Source organism: Zophobas morio, unplaced genomic scaffold (assembly GCF_036711695.1).
Source record: "Zophobas morio isolate AGI-343-1 ecotype UQ-CSIRO unplaced genomic scaffold, CSIRO_AGI_Zmor_V1 ptg000006l, whole genome shotgun sequence".
NCBI lineage: Eukaryota > Metazoa > Arthropoda > Insecta > Coleoptera > Tenebrionidae > Zophobas > Zophobas morio.
In genome coordinates this window covers 752,703-777,441 of record NW_026972111.1, presented here as the reverse complement: position 1 = coordinate 777,441, position 24,739 = coordinate 752,703, and the positions used below count along the sequence as shown (strand labels likewise).

The following is a 24,739-nucleotide window of genomic DNA, read 5'->3' as shown; positions in this document are numbered from 1 at the left end:
CAGCAATTTTTGTAAATTAGGAATCTTTACATGTAATATGAATTAAGTAATAAAATAAAGTATCTACTGCTTTCTACACAAAAAAAAATTATCGCACTATTCGGAATAAAGCATTTTATCCAAAAGTATCCATGGACAAAAATTTTAAAATAATCCCTGAATTTTGTTACATGTTTAGTAAACACCTGTATATAAAAAATTTTTTGATAATACCAGTTTTCGTCATTTTAATCATATTTATAATAGTAATCTTGTTTTACGGTAGTTTTTTCACTTATTAAGAGTTTCTGTTTTTTTTTTTTTTTTGTTTAGTTTTATAGTATTTTATTTTTGTTCTTTCGTCCTATAATTTCTTTAAATTTCATTTTCATCGTTTTTTGTTCGTTATTCCTATTTGTTATTATTTTCGTGTGTGCTTTTGTTGTCAAATCGTGGATAATTTAGTTCAGTCTCTTAATATCAATTGCACGCCCTTTCCTTTAGACTGAAAATGTTTAAAGTAAACATACCTATGGATATTATATGAAAAAAACTATTTTGGGATTAAAAAAATTTGCTTCGCTTTATTAGATAGAACTTCTCTCATTCCTAAGTACATACAATCAAATAAATCAGTCTTTAAAAAAAAATAACACCTGTCAGTCACACTCATATTTTACTATAAAATGTTGTCATACAATTTCTGTCTAAAAATCGACACAGGCGACAGACAAGAAGATTAACTAAAATGACAGATTACTTTTTTATACTCAAGGGGTTATGAAACGTCGAAAAAACATGAAAGTAGCCATTGGTCGAGTGGACGAAATAATTTTAAATTGTAACTCTAAATCAGGCTGCTTCAGTACAATATTTCTTTTGGTAATTTACGGTGAATAAATAATAATTTTCCGTCGCTTTACCTTTGCAACATCCTGTATATATACATTTAATATACACTTCTTGCTTAATATTTATATAATACATACAAATTTTTGATTTTTTCATTTCTGCAATATCATATTTTCTTATCAGAAGCTTGGTTATGGTTACTTACTTTTCTTAAATTAAAATTTTTTGGTAAACACCATGGTTTATCAAAAATCAAAAACCGCATTTTTGTTTTTTTGAGGTCAAGTATAGTCTGGTTATTATTAAAGTTCATGACATAGTTATGATTGTAGACGAGCAAAAGCATGTTTTCGTGTTCAAAATTATTAGACATATCGACTCCTAACTTGTACAGATGTTTCTAGTTTATTATTTCTGTTTTCCATTAAGTAATTGTCATTTTAGCTATTTTGTAAGTAGAGGCATATTCGCATATTCGCAAACTGAGTGATAATGTTAACTTTTGAGTTTGAAATAACATCTGCACTTCTGGAAATGGCAAATTTTGTTGATATTTCTGAAGCGGCTGTTCTATTAAATATTTCATTATTTGTTAAACTTAGCTGCTGTTCCGTTGCAGTGATGATTTCCATTTTCGTTTTATCTAACTCATTTTCTAGTTCTGTATCATAAATTTTGAATTTGTTTTGAACCGTGGTTTTCACTTTTTGGATAATTTTCTGTTGTGTGTTCTGGAGAGGGCTGATGGATTCTTTTAACGCGCTAAGAACAGCACGCAGTTCTAGTTCTAGTTCCATTTTAGAAAAGCCATCGTTGAAGGTGTTGTCAAAATTCGATAAAGTCGTGCTTGTGGAAACTACGGAAAACCAACAAAACTGGTGAAATATATTAGTGATTTTTGAGTGAATTAGGTTTTGAAAACACGATAAGTATGAAATATAGTTTTAAAAGACAAACTTACGTCGTCGGTGGTATTATTAACCAAGTACACATTTTTAACATAACCGATATTAAAAATAAAGTTAATGCTTTTGAAACAATGTTATTCAATGCTAAATTTAGTATACTAAACTATTTAATAGGACTGCTTGTGAATGTAATAGGTACTTGTTTGGTGACCTGTGTAAGTGACCCTTAACCCGACTCCTGATAAGAAAATATGTTAATGCAAAAAAGGAAAATCCAAAAGCTTTAATACATGATATACTTAAATATTAAACAAGATGCGTAATGACATGTGTATATACAGGATATTGCAAAAGTCTGGCAGCGGAAAATTATTTTTATTCACGGTAAATCACTAAAAGATTCGACTGAAGCAGTCTGATTTAGAGTTACATTTTAAAATTATTTGGCCCACCCGACAAATAACTACTTTCATGTTTTTCGACGTTTCATAATCCCTTGAGTATAAAAACCAGGTCTGCTGTTTTCATTTTGGGACGACGTCATCAATTTTTTGCGAGGGACAAAGAGATAAATTTCGATTAACGACACTCGATGCTTACAATAACCCGAAAACGTAACATTGGGTTTTAGAAGTTTCAAAATTAAGTAGTAAAATATTGTTACACTTTTTGTTCTAAAAATCTCGTTTTCTAGGGTAAAAACTCAAGACGGATTCATAAACCACGAGTGCAACAGTATGTTTGTTATAGAATTTAAATACTCCTAACATGATTACTATTACAAATTTTGAAGATGATGATCATTCCATACAAAATTTAACAAAAATCGGTACAGTAGTTTCGAAAATTATCTGTTTAATAAAAATCGACTCCGAGAGCGGACAGACGGCAGACAGGTACACGGACAGAAAAGAGAGGCCGATTTTTTCAAATTCTAGCAGTTATAGAACGTCAAGAAAACATGAAATTAGCCATTCGTCGGACCTTATTATTACAATACTTTCTTAGCTTATGCTCTGGAAGTAAAAATTGCACTATATAATACACATCCTTTCGTTTGGTACATAAGTATTTACAGATAGGGTAAATGTGTACAAGAGTGCGCATATGTATAAGAGTACGCACTGATGATTTCTGCTTATTAGTGCCATCTGGGTAAGATGAAGTTATACCATTCACAATCCAATGCTAAACTTGAGATAAAGGTGCAACAGTGACCTGTATATAGTTTATAGTTTGATCGTACTGTCGATTTTATGTTTACGCGTTGTGTGGATGTAATTTTTACCGCTCATAGTTTTAGTTTTTTGTAAGGTACGTACCAGTTCTTTTATTTTACAGTAATAATGTTCATTAGCTGTAACCTTTAAGGTGTCGTTATACACTAGCAGTTTTATACTTTCTATACATCAAAAGCTTTTAACTTTGAAAACATTAGGTTATGTACAAATGTACAAGAGTGCGCAATACTTGCGATACGTAGTCTTATACATATGATACTATAATGAATTATGTAACTCTACTACTTTGTACTGCTTCTCAAGTTGTGTGGTGGTGGTTATGGTGATGTTTGTTTTTTAATTTTTATTTCCTGAGCGTAAGCGAATGAAGTATTGTAATCGAGTCCGTCGACAGACTCTACTTTTACGTTTTCTCGAATTTCAAGACCCCTAGAGTACGAAGAAATATGGATCCCGTTGTGTGTGTAGTCTGTAGTCACTTGTCCCTATTTATTTTCACCTTAGAAATAATGATTTTTTTCATAAAATGTAATGCGCACTCATAAGCGTTCAAATGCGCACTCTTGTGCAGTGGACTGTCTAAAAGTGCGCATTTACACATCTTGACAAAAATTGAAATTACTCTTAAAATATAGTGGTCTTGGGACGTACAATTAAATATATCTGATCTCTAAACATGTATATGACGAACCCATATCATAAAATTTATCTATCCAAAAAAATTAAAAAGTTATTGACAGTTTTACACTAAGTGCGTACTCTTGTACACATTTACCCTAAGTTCAGAACCGTACCCATATAAACAATAAATTATAGATTGTTCACCGATAATAATTTATTGAAAACATGTCTAGGTAGATGTACTTTGTAACGGTGATAAAATTCTAGCAACGTCACTTTTCACAAATATGTGCATTAAGTAAAGAAAGATAAATCCTAACTGCGCAATATCACACCCGTGTAAATGATAAATGAAGATTTTCATCGATGATAAACAATTTATTGCAAACACTTCGTAGATAAACACTGGTTTCGTAACAATTTCTTACAAAATATAGATGAATCAGCGACTAAAAAACATGTTGACAAGCAACTTAATTTAATAAAACTAACAAAACTATGGCGAAATGAAATTATAAAATGCAACAATAACCTACTTTACTTTTTGCAATTTAATTTTGAATCTACAAAATCGAATGTTTTACGAAAATGAATGAACGACTGAATTTTTGACTCAGCCTGGTTAAGTAATTCTAAAAACCTATCTGTGTTTATAACTGCATCTTAGTGTATCTTTTATTCATTTTTACTTTTGTTAAATACCGTATACCGGGTGTCCCACGTAACATTTTCGGGCGCAATAACTCAGGTCCTTTTGAAGGGATTTTTATGAAATTTAAAACAGGTGCAATATAACAGGTAAAGATTATGCTGATGACAAAAAAACTATTTTATCGTACAAAAAACGAATTTTAACACAGCTTCAGGTTGTTAAAAATTATGCAAAATTATGTTATAACTTTAAGCAACTAAAATAACGCCTGTGTGTGAAAAATTAAATAAATCACTGTTTTTGTTTAAAAAAAATACGTTAATAAAAAAGCAAAAATTAATTCATTTGTTTTATTAACTTTAATTAATAGTGCTGTCCTGACATTTTTGTCAAGATCTGACAAGTTATTGAAAATGGTTCGCTTTTCTTTAATCTAGGACCCTTATCGAACGGTATCCTGATGACGAATTTACCAAACTCAAAGTACAGAGAATAATAAACTTATTTGAAAATACGGGAAGTGTACAAGACTAAAACGAGTGAAAAAACAGGATGTTAAATACACCTAGGAAAATTATTTCCATTTAAGTTAGAATTAATTCCTGAACCCAAAGCAATTTTGCACCTTCGAAAAGGTTGTACTGGAACAACTGAAAATTAGTACTTTCTTAAAATTCATAAAATGATACTTAGCAAACATGTATCAAATTCCCGCAAGGATGTCCAAAATGTGAGGATATCAGTTTTTTGTTTCATGGCTACCTATCCTTTAATACTTTTTGGAATTATTTGCGCAATAATTTATCGTTTTTTGTCCAACCAGACGTATTTCGGAGATGAATTTTTGCATAAAGTATTTATTTTTAATGTTTAATCGAGTGATGCGAAACTTAATTAATTCAAAATTAAACTAAGGCATGAAAAATTTACTTTTTCGCCTCCTGACATGTAAACAAAACATTCATACACCTTTGACATGCCGCGTAGCAATGACTTTACGCACCAAATATCAATTTACCGTTGCTTTACCGCCTTTGGGTGCCAAAGTAATTCAACATGCATTAGCCTCTAGAAGCTCTAATAAAAAAAGTTCTGTATAAATAATAAAAGAAAACATACTAGAATACTACTTTACATCATGTTTTGTTCGATCAAACCTTTTGAATTAGAAAAAATGAATTATTAAAAAAAAAATCACATGGCGCCATCTCGTGGCTGCCGGTATTATAGATTCCTTCAGTAAACGTCAAGTCTATAAGCTGTCACTTCATTATTGCCATTTCGAAAAATATTTTTAAAAACAAATATTTTTTAAAATAAAATCAATGTCGGCGAAAAAATTTAATACAATTTTCGTGCGTTAGGCATTTTGCAGGTTTCGGTCCCATGCCACCCTCCGCTTCGCGTCGGGTGGCAAATTAGGACCTCAACCTGCAAAATGTTACCTACCGCACTCATAATGTAAATAACTATTTCCAATGTAATGATTATTCTCACCAGTTCATATTAATCCCCACCTATCAAAATACCGACATTTCAAATTTCATAACAATCCTTTCAAAAATACCTGAGTTACTGCGCCCAAAAGTGTTCCGTGGGACACCCGATATATATTAATGACGTGATAAGCTATGTTGATTCTATTTGTTATATATATATGCAGATGATCTAAAACTGGTGAAAATTGCGAAATCTTATTGAGATTGTTTAGATAAAATAATTACATGGTATAGTAATAATGAATTAGGGATTAATATTGATAAATGTAAGGTAAAATGTCCTTTACACGAAAAGTTAATTACATAGACTTTTATTATAATATAACAGGCATACTAACTACTAGAAGGATGTAATCAAATCAAAGGTCTTCGAGTATTACTTACACTAACTTTGTCTTTCAGCTCGCATATTGAACAAATTGTAAATAGTGCATCACTTTATAACTTTTTCTGAATCAACAGATTGATTCTTCTAAATAGGGCAAGTATTTTTTATAAGCAGTATTAATAAATACTTTAGAGTTGAAACGAAAGGTTTGTGAAGAACATGCTTCGCTTTCGGGCTTTAAATCGAATCAGTGTCGGTATTTGTACTTGTGATATTTTCCTAGGCAACATGTTCTCAGGTAACCTCTTAATTTAATCGCGTAAATGAATAGTTCTTATGATATTTTATATGAATGTTTTAAACGTACGATTTTGACAATTTTTGGAAAAACTTAAAAGTTGAAAAATTTTATATTAAAAGGATGTCGTAGATAATTTGAGTCCTTGATAAAGCCCCAGAACAACAAATTCAGAACAGAATTTCCAATTTGTAGTACACATATTTATTTAACACTTCAGTTTGAGATATGTAATTGAAAATGTCACTTGATTTAAAAATTTGTTTATCTTATCAAAAACAAATAACGAATTTATTACCGCCCATATTTAAAAGGATGTTTTTCTCTTACTTGTGTAAAAATAAGTGTGTAGTTAAAAACCTGCGGTCTGTTAGTGACTTAAATTTGAAGAATGGAGAAAATTGAGGTGAGTGTGTTTATTTATTCACACATAGAGGTACACAGAAACCCAAAAACTTGGTTGCTAAGAGTGCAATAATTTTTATTCAAGTGCATTATTAAAATTCTGAATCAACGAATAATATTTTTTTGTGTAATGTTTTTTTTCTGGTTTCACTTTACTTATTTTAAGTCATGATGTTCACAGTTTTCCCCCATTTGCTGTACAGAGTGACAAGAACAATCAACTTTTATAAATTTTATTCACTAAATTAATTTTCACATATTTATATTTTCCAAAAACGTGTATGATATGATCAAAAATATGTCGAAGTCGATGTTTGTTTTTACTTACATTTTAATAGTTGCCGTGTTGTCTTCTTCAAACTTAAATATTATATTTCGAGCTTTCATTTATTTGACGCAAGATGAAGTCTCGAATCGTAGTCTAGTTTTTCTCGATTTAATTTTATTGTTTAAGACATCATGATATTTAAGTTTAAAGGGGACTCCTAGCCGGTAGCCGAAACGTAACAAGATAAAAATGTTTTAGTTTTTTTCATTGACCTCAAAAAAACCACACAAGGTTTACTTCCGTTTTGATCAAATAAAAAAAAACAGAAAATCGTACAACTATTCTTCCACATACGATAAAAATTATTATAAATCGAATAATGGCAAAAATATTGTTAAGTATAGATTAAAATACCAAAAGAATGCTATTACAGTTCAGAATTTTTTTGGTCATGCAAACACAATAATTACGAAATAATTCCTTTTCAAAGCAGTTGTTCGTCTATTCCTTTCCAGACTTTTAAAAAACGGGCCGGAACAACTGACAAAGGCAGAGATTATGAGGATGTGGTTCTCGCCAATGTTGTACTAAGACTATTAAACGACCCCAGAGTAAAAACGTTCCAGATCTCATCAAATGATGATGATTTTGGGGCGTTTGATGATCTGGTCGTTAAGCTTGCATCGGATAAGGAAAACGACATTCAAGTTAAAGCGGTGCAGTTAAAACACACCGAGAGGAAAGTACTCTCTCTCGAAAATTTGCGAGCCGTAAAAGGAGACTTCAGTATTAAAAAATACTACAAAAGTTACACAGAAATTGAGAAACAAATAGATGAACTGATTTTGTTCACAAATAGGCCGTTTAATCCTCCCGACAACGCAACCTTCCAACTTGAGGGCGAAGGCTTTTACGTCAAGCTTACTAAAAGAGAAGTTAGCTCAGACATTTCAGAAAATGTTAGTCACGTTTATCAGTTTGAAATAGTAGATGACCAAACGACAGTGGAGAATTTTCAAAAATATCAGGAGTTTTTTCGCAAGTTTTTTCTCTATACCGACCAAGAAAATTGTGATACTCTGGAAAAAATAACGGCTAACAAATTCAAGACAACATATTGTTCAGATGACGAAACATTCGGTAAATTCCTCAAAACAGTTGCTAAGTGGAACGTCCAAGATGGTAAGAAAGAAAAGATTGATAAAAAATGGGCGCAGCTTGTACTTTCGCTGCACCTTCTGTCCTCTCATACTGAGTCTCTATCTTTCGGTCCAGTTAATGAGAAAATGAAAATTTTTCGGGAAGCGATTTCCTTCTTTGATGTCACACTGATTGAAGACAAATCGGTCGAAACGGTTAAGCAACTGTGGGGTGATGTTGGAAAGGAAAAAACTATTGACTTTAAGGAATTAAATAAAGTTAGAAAGAAATATCTACCTTCTCTCGCACATATTAATGCCACCGACATCGACACCATAGATCCCAAAGCGTTCACTCAACTATTGTGGCTAACGGACGATTGTCCATTAATTTTACGTGAATGGGAAAAGATGAAAAATATATTACAGCTGTGTCCCGATAAAAAATTCGTTTTGGTTGGCGGAACTAAAGATGAGGAATGGATGAAAAAGGATTCCGTGTTTCAAAATTTGTCAGACTTGAGTTTGAAGCCCGAAATTCTAAATATAATGAAAAATTTTACCATTTCCATTCAGGGAAAGGGCGAACTTGATCTTTTAACATCTTTTGGCAGTGATGAAGATATTTTCAAAACTGTTTCAACTGATACCCTCGTCGAAATGCTGAACGGTACATGTTGTGTAGGAGGAACAAAGGAAACACTAGCCGAACCTTATATAGAACGCTATATTTCGCGAAATGTCGTTGATAATACATATTTAGAAAAAGTTCACGAAAACACAATTATTATTTTAAATTCTGCCAATAATTTAGACAAAGTTAAAAGCAAACTCGATAAATGTGAATTAATTGACATTAATAACTTCTTACTGAAAAAAAATCAGAATGCCGAAAATCTAACAAATAATGACGTTAACGTTAATGAACCGAACAGAATTTACGTAGGTAACAGAAAAAAAAAACAGTTAAATTCTAATCTAAACGACAACAAATATAATTCTCGTTTTGATAAATCAAGTTTTGCCAACACAGTTTACGTTGGTTCTAGACATTATAATAACTTCAACAAATTTATAACGAGCACAGAAAGACAAAACAATTTCATTATTTTAAAATTTTGAATGATGGAAATTTAGAATGGCTATGTAGCAGAGGTGATGTTAGTGATGTAGAGCCTTATAAATTGCCTGACGCATATCCTACCGAAGAAAATGACTTGTGGTCTTCTCGGTTAGATTATAACATCAATCTTATAATTGGAGATCCGGGAATGGGTAAAACCGAGTTAGTGAAAAGCTTAAAAAATACATGTTCTCGCGAATATTGGACAGTTTTAATTAATCCCAATGACGTTAATTTATTTTTTCGCAATCACAATTTCTCTAAAACGGAAAATTCTTCAGATTTATTTATAAAATTCATCACAAATAAAAAATATGAGTCGCTCAAAAAAATAGATCTAATGTTTTTCGAAATGTGCATAAAGAAAAACAACGTAATTTACGTGTGGGACGCACTCGATGAAATCTTAAATGATAATTTAGATGCCGCTTTAAATATAATTCTCCATCTTTCAACAAAAGGGTTTCGTCAGTGGGTTACAAGCAGACGTCATTTAAAATCAACTCTAGAAAATAAATTCAATTTGTTGTCACTTAGTATAAATCAATTTAACGAACAAGAACAAGAAAAATATATCAGAAAACGTCTAGAATCTTTTAAGTCAGAATACAACATTGGCGTAACGCTGGAAAAAATTAAATCATCTTTTGCGATTGTAGAACACATAGATATACTAGGTATCCCTCTGCAAATATTCATGCTTACCGAACTGTTCCGTGAAAATAGCGAAAAATATTTGAAACTAATGGACAACACATTCGTTTTGACTGACCTTTACGAATATTTTATTCAGGAAAAATTTAATAACTTTTACAAAAACAAAATGGGATACGATTTAGAAAATCCACAATTGGAAAGTGTAATCAGTCAAAAAAAACTAAAGGCTACAGAATATTACGAAAGTGTGTCCTTTAGAGTAATATTTGACGAAGAAATTACGCAGCGACTGAATATTAATTACAAAAAATGTGCACAAAAACTTTTGCGAAGTTATGCCTCTCTGGGTCTTGTAAATGACTTTCAAAATGATGTTCCACGTTTTGTGCATAGTTCCTTCGCTGAATATCTAGTTGCTAGGTACTTTTCAAAAAATATTAATAATTTTAAAGACACAATTGCGGACTCGTTGTTTGACCCAAGGTATAATAACGTTCGATTCTTTTTTGACATGTTGTTGGCTAAAAACTCAAAAGCTCACATTGCTGTATTGTATAAACGTTACGAATTACTTAAAACATACGACGACGAAATTTTAAATCGCAAAGATAAAGGGGGCAGAAGTGCTTTACACTTGATTTCGTCATGGGGGCAAAGACATCCGCGTATAAAAGTGACCCGTGAAAAGAACAAGTTTATTGTGCACGAAAATAGCAATTTCGATAAAAAAGCGGAAACCAAAATATACTTTGAAACGATGACGTATTTGCAAAATACAAATGATGTTGGCGAACGTGATATGTTGTTAGATGCGACCCCTATGACTTATGCCCGAAAAAGTGAGAGCCTAGGAGCACAAATACAATTACTTCAAACAAAAAAGAATGAGTTGAGGCAATCTCGCGATGACATAATTAATATTATATATTATTCTGCTTTACTGGGTTACGACGACTTGTGTAAACACTTCACAGTGGAAGAGTTGAATAATTTTTGGCGCGATGTGGAAATTGTTGCTGTAGAAAATGCTGAAACACCTCTGTGGCTCGCCTCTGAAAATGGTAATTTAAAAATCGTTGAGTATTTTGTAAGATCTGGTGTCGACATCAACTGTGTTAATATATTCGGTGCGACACCACTTTACGTAGCTTCTTTTAACGGTCACGAAAAAGTTGTCGAATACTTGGCGACAGTCGGCGCCGAAATCAATCGCGCTAATAAAAACGGTGCGACACCACTTTACGTAGCTTCACAAAACGGTCACGAAAAAGTTGTCGAATACTTGGCGACAGTCGGCGCCGAAATCAATCGCGCTATGAATAACGGTCCAACACCACTTTACATAGCTTCCGCAAATGGTCACGAAGAAGTTGTCGAATATTTGGCGACAGTCGGCGCCGAAATCAATCGCGCTACTGATAACGGTTGCACACCACTTTACGCAGCTTCTTTTAACGGTCACGAAAAAGTTGTCGAATACTTGGCGACAGTCGGCGCCGAAATCAATCACGCTATTAACGACCGTTGGACATCACTTTACGCAGCTTCTGACAATGGCCACAAAAAAATTGTCGAATATTTGGCGACAGTCGGTGCTGACATTAATCGCGGGGATATCGACGGTTGGACACCACTTTACGTAGCCACTTTCAACGGCCACGAAAAAGTTGTCGAATACTTGACATCAGTCGGCGCCGAAATCAATCGCGCTGATGATGACGGAAAAACACCACTTGACGTAGCTTCCGAAAAGGGTCACCAAAAAATTGTAGAATGCTTAATAAGAGCCGGCGCTCAAACCGAGCCAGTGGCGTAACAATCATCTACGGGCCTGTGTTCTACAACACTGTGGGGCCCCTAATGAACAGCGAAATAAAAATTATTTAAAAATACGAGTATAATGAGTAAAGTATGAGTATATTGCAATTAGGGCTTACGTTTTGTTAAAATCATTCTACCTGAAACACTGAATTAAAAAACAAAATATAATAACTACCTAAATACATTAATTAAAATATATATTAGAAATAAAAATCCCCTTTTTTTTTCTCAAAATTGTGTTGTTCTTGCTTTCCAATGGGCACAAGTTGATACCTTAGATCATATAATAAATAGATACCAACACGCCGTGTTCTTTCCCTATGAGAACCTGTGACGACATTCTCCTGTCACACATCTCTCTTGTGCATAGAGGGATTACAATGAAGCTATCCTTGCCTGATCACTATTTGAATTTTGCGCGCCTAAATTTTAGGAAGTATGTCTGAACTAACTTCGTACGAAAGATGTTGACAGCTTGATTTTATAAATAATTCACAGTAGATAACGAAAAGAATAGTAAATTATTGGGCAGCGAATGTTATCCGTTATGATTACATCACTTAAAATAGGATCTTTGTTCTAAATTCTAAAATTGTTTTTCTTACAAGAACTCGAAAGAGAGGTTAGAAGAAACATCTGTCAAAAGCGATTTGTTACGGTGGTGCGGTACAAGAATGGAAGTGAAATAGACATATACAAATGAAATACATATAACAAAGATGAAGATGTGGTGATCACACAAGGATAGCTCTGTACTACTCCCCTTGACATAGAAAACGACAACAGATAGCTTCATGTCTAGTCACAGCTTTCAGTTTGAGTATTGGTATCTATTTATTATATGATCTAAGGTTGATACAAGATTTGGCACATCTAAGCTTCTGGCAATTTGATTTTCAAGTGAGATAATAGCCAGTGAAGATAATCTGCATTGGCCCATTGTGTTACTTAAAAAAATTTTAGCCATTTTTAGTTTCGAAAAAGATCTTTCCGTTGAAGCCAGCGAAAGAGGTACCTATTGTAAGAAAAGTGAAACATGTTGTGATAATTTCACTGAAACTATTGCAGGTTCTAGGTACTCATTCTGTAATAATTTGGCGGTCCACTGTTTTTTCTACTTAAAAAATTAGTTGTAAACATACATCAGACATATTTTATTATTCCAAAAAGAGCACCACAAACACAAAATTAAAATAGTTTTGAAAATACGAAAGTTTTCAGAAAACACAACTAAAACTGATTTTTTTTTACGTCTTACAGCATAAAGTTTCACTGAAGATCTGAAGCCAGAATTTAAGTATTTTGTTGTCCTAAATCATAAATTAGTCATACTTTTGTAGGCTAAAGATTGATAATTTACTTAATGAGGTGTTATTAGATTTGCCACAATGGGATTGCGACACTGCGACAAGTTTATTAGAAACAGATGCTGCCGGTCGCTAAAACCCGAGTTTATTGAGTCTATGATACTGAGATGCCGCCAGAAGTCCAGCCCTTTGCAGGAAAAAATCGTAAATAACAATGAAGGATCGATCCTAGGATCACCGCACATTTTCGAATTTTTTATTTCGGGATGTAAATTGCCCAATAATATAAAAAATCAAATAAAAAAAATGTTCGTTTGACCGGACCGGGCCCGTTGAAGAAGCGGGCCCGTGTTCCAGCGAACACATGGAACACCGGTAGTTACGCCACTGAACCGAGCATCATTCCTTTACAAGGGGTAGTAAAAAAAAATTCCCTAAACCGTCCAGATGCACCGTAATGTAGTAAGAAGAATGTTCTTGCTTGAAAATCGTATCTCATTAAATTGAACAAAATACCAACCTAGTTATGTCCTACCTAAAGATTTCAAAGAAAAATGGAAGTTTATTCCGAGGTTTTTAATTAATTTAAATAATAATTTAAAGTCTGGTTAAGTAATGGGTATATGTTTTATTTTGAAAGCAGATATTAATGTCGTGAAAATTTTGACATCGGCAATTTGCAGCGAATATTTTGTCCGTCCTTAACACACAACACGCCCATAAGCTAAATTTGAAAATTATCAAACACTTTAGTTGTAAAAGTAGTGTATACAGAGTCGAATTGCACACAAAATATTAATTAATTAACAGAATTCCATTCACAGATAACTTGTAATATTAATTTCTGGTGGAAAAATATTTTAATATGTTTGACTAGAATTTGAACATGGTCTGAGACAGCTCGCCATACCTTAGTATGCTTAGTTTTCCATAAAGTATAACCAACATTGTAGTTAAAATCAGAAAACTATGGAGCATAGCACTAATTTAAATATTTGCGACAAATCAGACGTATCTTCTACCCGGACAAATGTATTCACTCACTCCAGTATCCTTGATTATAAGTTACTACATTAACTGACAAATAAATCGTTATACCTATTTACTTCTTCTACGTCACTTCATCACGTTTGCTTAATCCTGTGATCACAATTGATTACAAAATAGATCGGAAGTTGTAACTCCAATAAAAAATTGTAATCGATTATCACCTCTTCAGCGTAGGCATTTTAATTTTTGAGTTTAAACAAAAACATGGAAATAGCTATTTATCCAACACCTCTTGATTATAAGGTCATAAAATTGCCAATTTTGGACACATTAGAAGGCCCATAAGTCAATAGTGGAATTATGAATTTATAATTAAACTGTTTTTTCATAATTAAACAGTTTAAAGAAAATTGAACAATTTTATGAACACGAAGGTTAACACATAAAATTAGAATTATATGAATCATTTGTCCAGTTTCAGATTAATATTTATATTGAAAGATAATAAAACATTATTTGCTTCCTGGTTTGTGACTTCAATGTTATTCCCACGTTCATTTGGTCTTGTCTTCTCAATCTCAACAGTGACTGTCTTCTCAGTCTCAACACTGCTTTCCGCTCACGAATTTTCACCCAGGATCTTTTTAGCAATAATCATTTTGGTGGAAATTGACTCTTCAACGTAGCCTTGTGCCACGCTTGTTGATTTCCATCGGCCATGATGTTGGAGCATACTAAGATCAGCTCCAGCATTAGATAGTAAAATTGCTGAAGTGCGTCTCACACTGTGTCCTGTGTACAACTCTGCTTCTGGTAATTTCAAAAAATCTGCTACTACTGATGGTATTTTCGATAAACTATTTATTCCGATTGGTTGTACTGTGCATTTCTCACTTCTGTAGCAAAAAAACAACTTGTTGTGAGAAACATTCTCAGGTCGCAGAGACATATATTTTCTACAAATATCCAGCACATTAACGGAAAATCCTTCTTTCTTGATGGTAGAGCTGCGTGAAACATTTGTTTTTGTATCTGGTACAGATACCAACATATATATCTTTTACGTTATCGATTGACATTGTCACTAATTCATTACATAGACAGCCACCTGATACACCAAAAATTAGTGCCACCTGTAATGTAAAAAATTAAATTACATTCTCAAATAACAAAATCGACTTACCTTCATCATCAAAAGCTTTGTGTTAGATTCCTCTACTAGAGACTGTTGAATATCCTCTCTTTCGAGAACTTTTGCTTTCTTTGGCTTGTGACTTTTAGATTCGTTCATATTGCGAAATATCTGCATTTTCGTGAAGCTTTAATGTCACCCTTAACATGGAATATTTTGTCCACATTGAAGAGGCCGCAACTCTCTTGCTGACGTTAATGAAGTAACCCAAGAGCACGTCTTCGCTTACACCAGAAACATTATTTTCTTGCTTCCAGTTATTGAAGTAATTTAATTCCTTGTAATAAGCGTCCCTGGATTTCTTCGGTAACAAACTCGATGTAGCTTCTTCAACATCTTTCGCAATACTTCCCTCTTTTTCAAAAATTTTCTCAATTTGACGTGAACAAACAATTTGTCGTGACAACCACACGGGAACCAATTCATAGACTACCAGCTGTTAACGATATTGAATTTTTGAGATTTTCATAATGCTTTAAGTACTGTTACTGAAGGAGGTGTTGGATAAAACTATGTATTACAGTCGTGTCTTAACAGCAAATAAGTCGCTTAAGAAAAATTAGGCCACTCGAGCAAGCTCTCGTGCCTGAACATTTCTTTCGCGACTTATTTGCCTTAGAATTAATAACTTGTGTAATAAAGTTATTAATGTCGCTTACAATCACCAATGAAACAAAATTTTTGTAAAAAACATACATAACAATTGTGTTTTCTCTATTATTGAACAAAAAGAACTCCATGCATGGTACCGTTTAGTATTATTTACTGAATCGATTTGTAAGAAGAATACGACAACTAAGAAATGGAAATATTTTTGGGTAAATACGTTATATGTTAGGAAAAAAAAATTATTAAAATTTAATTTTTCAGGATCCGTTCTTCCAGGGCATCCTAAATTATTGGTTGCAAAGGAATAATACAGTTTAGGTATATAATCTATGTTTCCAGGTACTTAGGCCCCATTACGAAATCCAACACAATGATGCGAAATAACGAAGGTAACAAAATAAATCAAAAACTTCCACTATTCATAATTTGGTTTTAGCATTCTAACAAAGTTGGATATATTAATCGGAATTCTCGATAAAACTCTTACAAATATCAAAAGGATAGGAACTGACGATTCGATAAACTGACGTAAGATTTGTGATTCCATGAAGCAACGTTCGAATACAAGACTAAAATTACCAAAATGGGACAATATTTTCGAAGATTCTTTATTATGTGTGAGTAAAATCTGCCATTATTTTTGCTTAATGTTGTGGACGTACTTTGTGCTGTTAAATACTAAATAATAATAATAGTGGGTTTATGTTTGTATATACACTTTTTCAGTGACAGACAAATTATCGGAAATTGACGTTTCTCAAAGAGCCTTCAGCTTAAAACAATCGTGTCATCATCCTTTGGCAGACCGCTTTGCGAATTTCTGTTACTCTAAAAAATTCTGGCTTAAGAGGATTTTTTTGGTTTAAATGTCATGCATGGAAAAGTATTCCAAAAATGTGATACGTCTTCTTTTATCTTATACAAAATGGATGACACGATTTTACGAAGGTATTTTAATCTCAGAGTCAACAAATGAAATACTCAGAGTAACTGTTGAAATATTTTAGGAAACATGGACTCAACCGAGTTCAACGCTTTATTTAAAAAAAAAATGAAATTTCAGCAACAGCTACAAACGTTTTTTGATGTATTTTTTGAACGTGGCAAGTGCACAACGTAATGTTTGGGACTTGGTGTGGACAAATTTTCTGATGAAGACAAGATTTTTGTACTGAAACTTAACGATGGCTTCCCAGCGTAATCGTCTTCCAAAAACCATGAAAAATAATAGGGATTTTTGGAAATTGGCAGAGGTATATTTTTTATGTTCAAATAAAAAATAACTATTTTACTGTTTATTACACAACTGTTATTTCTATTAATAAAAGTTTGTAAAAACTTAAGTCTATTAATAATATATTTTTACAGGAACCGAAGGAAAACCTCTAGTCAAAACGCCCCATCATTCTAACCCAGAAGAAAGTCAAATATGTAAACAATAGTGTGCTACGTACGAGTATATGTAAAAAATCTATATCTGAATATGTGGTATACTTATGTTAAAAAGCACCTTCGAAAAATACCTGTTTTAATCTAGTTACATATGTGCAATTTTTCTAATTTTATAGTAACAACTGTTTATTAAATTAGCTATTATCACACTCTCGTTTTATGTTACTCGACAATTAATGAATTATTGCAGATTAATTTAAAAACGGACCAAGTTTCTTTCTTAACAATAAAAATGATGAATAGAGCACCTATACCGGGTGTCTGGAAAATGGCGGATTAACTCTGCGCTACGCTCATAACAATCAACTGGTGAGTCTGGAAAAAATAGTAAAAAAAATCCTTCTAGCATTTTGGTGGAGTTATAATAATTTTAAAATTGCTTTCAATTCATTCATTATCACAATAACTAGTAATAAAACTTTTAGTTAATATTTTTCTCGCCCATGACTATGTTTAATTACCATTTCAGATAGAATACACAAAGATATGGCTGTATTGTCTTTGTAATAATTTGATAAAATTCCATTTGACAACAATGTTTGCCTGATATAAAGCGAAGGTGGATTTTAGTCACCATTGTTACTAAGAAACCAGAAAGTAAGCCGGAGGTTTCCACGCATTAGGGATGTGCTGTGTTGCCAATTTTACGTTTATAAAATTACGTTTTATTTGCAATCTACATCATAAAGAATTTTTTCATTATTTTTTTGGGACTCCCGAAACTCCCGTATATAACGTACTGAAGAGTTAATCCGCCATTTTCCAGACAGGCGGTATACAACGAACCATTTATCGTTGTTAAGTGATAGACGATTCAGTTTACACTTATGGAGTTGACGATTACATAAACAATAAGGGTCCTAAATTGGACACCTGTGGGATACCAGAAGTAGGAAAGATGGATTTAGAGCGAAAATTACAACATATAACAACTTGCTGCCTGTTCATAAAATATGATTGGAATAATGTGATCAAAGGATCTGAAAATCCATATTACCGCAACTTGTCGAGTAATATAAGTAGTGGTCAATTTTATCAAATGCTTTACAAAAGTCCATATAAATTGTATTCACTTAGCCACGATTATTATCAATTGATTCAAAAACAAATTGTGGAAGACATGCGAGGGTAGTTAGAATAGTTTTTTTTTCAAAAAATCCATGTTGATAAAGAGTAATAAATGGTTTAACAGTAGAATAAATTTGTTTGTACAACAATAGACCTGTAACTCTCAACATAATAGTTAGGTCACATCTCCTGATTTAAATACCGGACAAATGCTAGACGTTTTTACTAAAAATGGGGTATTAAATACTGTTTTAAAATGGAGTTGAATATTTTTGAAAGATGAGTCACTGAAATATTTGCACAATCCAAAAGTAAAAAACTAGGAATACCATCTGGGCCCGTCCACTTAACGCTGTTAAAGACCACCCCGTTCTGAAGTGTGCATGTTACGCTACTGACTGACAGCCCGTTGTCAGATTCTGATGACTCACTATGTTGAAATAATTCATCTCTAACAACTCTTGTGCTTCATCACTTGGCCATAGCAACCTGACGCTCATCAAAAGAATGTCACGTAGAAATTAGTTTGATTTGAATGAGTTTGTCTTCTCAAAACACATCAGGACTAAAATTATTAATTAATCCACAATCAAACAAAATATCCTGAATATTATAATTCTTATTTTATCAATTATTGTTATATAAAGACGTGCGTATTCTTCACATTTTGGGAAACTAGTTGTTAATTTGACCTATAAAAAATGTGTAACGACGTCATCAACATGGATAATACCTACTACTCAAAGCACAAAAGAAAAGTATTCAGTGTATTATCAGTGCAAGAAAAAACAAGGACACGTATATCAAGTTGGATTGGTGCAATGTAATACTAAAATAATACATAAATAGACATATTTACAAAGCTTACGTTGTACTCGTTCTATAGTCGTAGAGAGCGGATTTATAAGCACAAAAAAATTAAGAATAAGCGCTTAAATAAGCACAACATTTTCAATAAAAAAGTTTTATTTTAAGCAAAAAAGCACTAAAAACATAATCATATTACAAATCAAAGAACACTTCTTAGAACTTTGGATAAAATATTATTACAATAATCCTAGACTTTATATTTTACACACGTATTTCAGTTTTCTTTAAAACAATTTATGATTGTAATATGTTCCAAGTTGTCCACTGCAAAATTTTTTCGCCGATCATTTAAAATGTGTTTAAAATTGGAGAATGTGCGTTCAACATCCACACTCGTTGTTGGCGAAAATTTGAATTTTGCAACTAATGTTGAATCTAACTCCAAATTTTCCACCTTCTGGCCTTGTAAAACACGAGCAACGTCGGAAAGAACACCGAAACCTGTATTTTTATTTAACACTTGGTCAAGTTTTTGAGATACTCTAGTACCAATATCACCCCTTACTGCGTTTGCTTGTTGTTTAAATTCTTTCACTAAGTTTATGGCATCTACCAACAACATGTTGGGTTTTTCTAACTTTTCTATTACCTCACATACGAATTGATAATTGCTTCTTAGAAAAGCTAGATCTTGTCGCAAATCTTTCTTTTCCAAAATATTTATGCAATCTTTAATCGATTGAGAAGAATCTTCGCCAAACTCCGTAACTAATTCCTCAAATTCTTTGATATATTTGTCATAATAAAATGTGGCCTGTAACCATGTTCCCCACCTCGTTATAATCGGCTCTGGGGGCAATGGTATGTTTGGAAATTTTTCCTTAAAACGTTGCACTCTTAGTGGGGCTTTAACAAAAATCTTTTTACCATTTGCCACTGATTTATTAACAGTAGGAAACTGCAAACGTATTTCTTGAGCCACTCTGTTTAAACCGTGGGCAATGCAAGTAGAGTGAATTAAATTGGGGTACAATATTTTTAGATTATTCCCTGCTTTCAACATATAACGAGCTGCATCCGAGATCATCAATAAAATTTTATTGGCAAAAATAGTGACGTAAGACTGTCATTTACAAATCTGGTAATCGTATTGCCATTTGTTTTATCTAACATTTTCAAATTTACTACATACCCTCGACTAGGGAAATTTTCATTTAAGATTCCAACAATTAAACTTGCCACGTATCTTCCACAACTATCGGTTGTTTCATCGACAGCGAACCATAAATAATTATCTCCAATGCGATGTTTAATTTCGTTGTAAACTTGCTGAAACACTGGGCCTACATAATTTTTTCGGAGAGTACTTTCAACCGGAATATGTCGATTGCAGTGTTTTTCAAGGAATTCTTGAAGAGGGCCTTTCTCTAATTTTTTTAAAGGTATATTGGAGTGGATCATTTTACATAAATCGAAATTAAACCGAAACTGCTCATCTTTTGTGGAAGTAGATGCAACAGATTCATGTATGGTCTGCTGTTTAATTTTAGAAACTTTAAACATTTTCTTCCTTTCTACATGAAGAGTCGTTCTGACATGTTGCGTCACGTTATATTTTTTATCACTTTGAACCTAAAACAACGTACATATACAGGATTAACAAAGGAAAATAGATAAAAAAAAATTAGTGGGCTGAGGGTTTTCACACAAGCTCTGCAGAATATTTTGTTGTTTTCTAATTTTAATTCTGGAAAATCCCTTATCCACTCATCCGGCGTCGATTTTACTTTCGGCATTCTTTTAAAATATTAGTAATATTATCAAAAAGAACTCAACATGTAACAAGGGAGAACCACGTATAACACTGTACTACGACAGATGCGATCGACTGATGGTTGTGAAATAAACGGTTCATTTACTTAAAAGTTTCCATTAGAAAAATTTTAAGGTAGGTAGTTGGGTACAATAATCCTTTTTTCTAGAAAATCTTCACCGGTCTTGTCGCAAAATGCCGAAAAAAAAACATCTGGTTAAAAACTTTAATTCATTATCAACGGAAGTAAGAATTTAAAGTCATAAAATCTATGGAGTATTTTCCCAATCCTATAATAAAATTTTATTACCCAAACGACCAGAACCTATTCACAGAAAGGGTCTTGAGTAAGTGTACTTCAATGGTCAAGTCCAGGTAAAATGCATACGATACGATACGGCTAACTAACAAGTATTTGTCATCCCGACAAGGCCGGCATTTGAACAAAATATGCATTAAAACTCATATTCGTCGAAAAAAGCATTAAATAAGCATATAAGTTTTAGTATGCATAAAATTAAAAAAAAAAGCAAATAAGCATTAAAAAAAATGTGTCAAATGACTCCAAATTGTATCATAGGTACAGATATAAAAAAGTTTTGAAGTGCTTACACTTTTCACAAAAAACATTAAACCTAAAAATCCGCTCTCTATTTATGACTTTGTTTGTCTAGTTGGGTCCTCAAACCATAACACTTTGTGATTTCGGAAAACTGCACATCAAAAATGTTATATTTGGACATAAACAGTTTATTTGATATATTTTTAAAACATTATAAGGAAAATAAAAAGTTAGACTGAACCTTGTGGGTTTCTCAATCAATTTTCTGCAGCGTTTTAAACTTTCAACTCAATTTCTTTCAAAATACTACAAATGGATTTCGACCGTTATTCCCCTGTACTCTTCATTTGGAAATAAATAAGCTCATCTGGTGTTGTTTACAAATTTCCTCCTCTCATGGGTCGGTACCTGCGGTGGGTTGCTACTTTGAGTTGCATTGTTACAAAAAATAATTCTTCTCACTGGAACCGATTTTGTATGCCAGGCTCCTGATAAGAAAATGTGTCATTGTAAAAACTTGAAAATCCAGAAATTTTAATGGATCATATAAATAATAAGCAAGAATTGTATATTAAATGTGTATATACAAGATGTTGCAAAGGTCAGGCGACGGAAAATTATTATTTAAAAACGGTAATCAAAATTTGTCTAATCATGCCCACGAAGAATGTGATTACATCCCCTTGTATAGTGAGAGCTATTTAATTTTTTTTAAATAACGTACCTGTATCGTTGTGGTTTATGAATCAGCCTTTTTACTCTCGCGTCTAGATTTTGGCAAAAAACAAAAATTAAATGGTATTACAACAAATTATCTACGATTTGATAACAAAAGTACGCAGAAAAATGATAATAAAAAAGAATAACGAACACAAAATAAGAATAAAATACTCCAAAACTAAAACAAAAGAACAGAAATTATTAAACAGTGGAAAAACGACCGTAAAACAAGAATAGATTACTATACTAAATACCATTATTGAAACGACGAAACCTGGTGTTATCAAAACATTTTATGTATAGAGTGTTTACTAATCATGCGGCAAAATTCAAAGGTTATTCCTTGGTTTATTTTAAGATTTTTGTTCTTGGATAATTTTCTGTAAGAAGCTTTATTCCGAACAGAGCTATAAATGCTTTCCTATAAAAAACAGATAAAGTAAATAATAATTGATCTACAAAAATTGGAGTCACAACTAACAAAGAAAAATTGGCGTGAAATTATTTAGGGAGAACTTTTATTAAGGACATCTAATGTAATGGCAGATTAATAGACCACAAGTACAGAAGCATATCCTTTCATCAGTGTTAAGTAAGATTTATTTTGTAAAATTTTGAAATGACGTCAGTCGCTGGTAGAGTTGATAGAAAAATTTTGGCTGGCGTTTTACCATCTGTACCTACAACACACTTAAAATATCACAACAGAATTTTGTAGAATCTATTGGTAAAAATGAAATGAATGTCGAACGAAACTAAAAAATTTCCAAATTCCGTTCAGCTTGCGAAATACCGTAGGGTTGATACGAAACTTTTCTTATAAAGAAGACTGATCAGTCCACGGAGGACATGGTAGGTACAAAACTAATATTTATTATTAATCATAACCTCTTGGATCATATGTTATTTAAAAAAAAAGGACTTAACGTCTCAGTAAATTAAAAAGGCGATATCAAAATTGTTTGCAAATGTCTGGACAACTCGACCAGTTAAATTCGTTTGTTGACATGATGGTTTAACCTTTGTGCAGAATTGTTCGATAACATTTTCTTTTATCACACATTTGGTCAAGGACCACGAATATCAACAAAGAGATTACAAAGTGCCGATTAAAAATTTCATAGTACAATAAAATCATTGATGCAGAAAATGGTTTCAAAAATTGTACTCTTATTAATGTTGCTGTTTAGAAATGTGTTCCTCGACCCCAGTGAAACTGACGACGTAAGTACGTTTTTAAAATTCATTCAGAATTGGTGTTGACACTATAAAATGTCACCGCAAAAGACATCACCACATATTTTGTTAAATCAGCAGTTTTGCTTAGAATTTATCTTATTTTTGACAGTTTTCGGTGATTTCTACTAGCAAAAGTCAACCAAAATTTCAACCCATCGTAAACGATCCTTTCTTTGTACGAGTGGAATTGCTATTTGAAATAAACACCATACTTGGCGTATTAAAAGAATCCGTAAATAACCTGCAAAACATGAAGCGGGAAATTATCGAAGAAGTCGAAAACGTGATAGAAGAGAAAATCAGTATTTACGACGCAGATCTAAAAGAAAAATTATCGCAAACAAAAACCGAAATTCTGTCAAAAACGAAAGAAAACGTTAGACGACAATTAACACAGGCAAAGAATGAAATAGTTGACCAAATGAACGCACTAAGAGAATCTACAGAGTCGGTTCTTCCCCAAAACGAAAAACAACTAGATGGAATACAGTCAAATCTGCAAATTCAATTTGAAAAAAAGAAGTTCGAAAGTAGTGCAATTTTAAAATTTAACGAGATTAAAAGTCAACTTAAAAACACGCGGGAAGAAATTCTCTCTGAAGTTCGGCAATGTGAAAAGGTACCAAGTGATTGCAGAGAAATTCAGAAGGAGGGTTTTAGCATTTCTGGTGTGTATCGTATCCTGCCAAAGAGGTCCTTGGAAAGTTTTTTGGTTTGGTGTGACATGTCAACTAGAGGAGGTGGATGGACTTACGTTCTGAATAGATTCAACGGTTCGCAAAATTTTAATTTAAAATGGACTGATTATAAGCAAGGTTTCGGTAATCTTTCAGGAGAACACTGGTTGGGTTTGGATCATCTTTACGAATTGACGAGTGAGTTTTTTTATCGTTGACAGTACTGTACAATGTGATTTTGCTATTTCAGACAGCAAACCCACCAAGTTGTTAATCGAACTAATGGACTGGGACTCGAAAACTGCTTATGCTTTATACAGCAAGTTTCAGATTGGCATTGAAGCCGAAGACTATAAAATAAAAACTTTGGGGTCGTATAATGGAGATGCTGGAGATTCTTTCAGGCCGCACGAGGGTGTAAAATTTAGTACAGCCGATAATGACCATAGTTCCAAAGGCACCTGTGCCGCTAGTTTTGGTAAACTTTATTTAATTTTGATTTGGTTTAT

At 32.7% G+C, this 24,739-nt stretch overlaps 4 protein-coding genes across 9 annotated transcripts in view; all 4 read left to right on the top strand.

Moving 5' to 3' along the window:
• The window catches only part of LOC135123274 (microfibril-associated glycoprotein 4-like), a 45,016-nt gene that overhangs the window by 6,904 nt on the left and 13,373 nt on the right, over positions 1–24,739 (top strand). The window contains exons 1-3 of one of the 6 annotated variants that reach the window (XM_064047786.1): positions 23,318–23,538; positions 23,663–24,428; positions 24,481–24,708. The exons of 2 other annotated variants lie outside the window; for them this stretch is intronic. In XM_064047786.1, coding sequence (XP_063903856.1) covers positions 23,455–23,538; positions 23,663–24,428; positions 24,481–24,708 — 1,078 coding nt within the window. In that variant the 5' untranslated portion in view covers positions 23,318–23,454. Of the gene's footprint in view, positions 1–23,317; positions 23,539–23,662; positions 24,429–24,480; positions 24,709–24,739 lie in introns of those variants that run through there. 3 more of the 6 variants (XM_064047785.1, XM_064047790.1, XM_064047789.1) reach the window with 3 other exon arrangements.
• The window catches only part of LOC135123266 (uncharacterized), a 151,988-nt gene that overhangs the window by 117,947 nt on the left and 9,302 nt on the right, over positions 1–24,739 (top strand). The window lies entirely within an intron of this gene.
• LOC135123273 (uncharacterized) lies at positions 6,696–9,312 on the top strand. The gene is made up of 2 exons (XM_064047783.1): positions 6,696–6,784; positions 7,567–9,312. The coding sequence occupies exons 1-2, from the start codon at positions 6,770–6,772 to the stop codon at positions 9,310–9,312; spliced, it is 1,761 nt and encodes a 586-aa protein (XP_063903853.1). The 5' UTR covers positions 6,696–6,769.
• LOC135123272 (ankyrin repeat, PH and SEC7 domain containing protein secG-like) lies at positions 9,309–17,488 on the top strand. The gene is made up of 6 exons (XM_064047782.1): positions 9,309–16,098; positions 16,151–16,278; positions 16,326–16,506; positions 16,616–16,837; positions 16,897–17,142; positions 17,258–17,488. The coding sequence occupies exon 1, from the start codon at positions 9,462–9,464 to the stop codon at positions 11,784–11,786; it is 2,325 nt and encodes a 774-aa protein (XP_063903852.1). The 5' UTR covers positions 9,309–9,461; the 3' UTR covers positions 11,787–16,098; positions 16,151–16,278; positions 16,326–16,506; positions 16,616–16,837; positions 16,897–17,142; positions 17,258–17,488.

Coding starts and splice junctions, on each gene's coding strand:
- LOC135123272 (XM_064047782.1), top strand. CDS start 9,462: ATGGGTAAAACCGAGTTAGTGAAAAGCTTAAAAAATACATGTTCTCGC.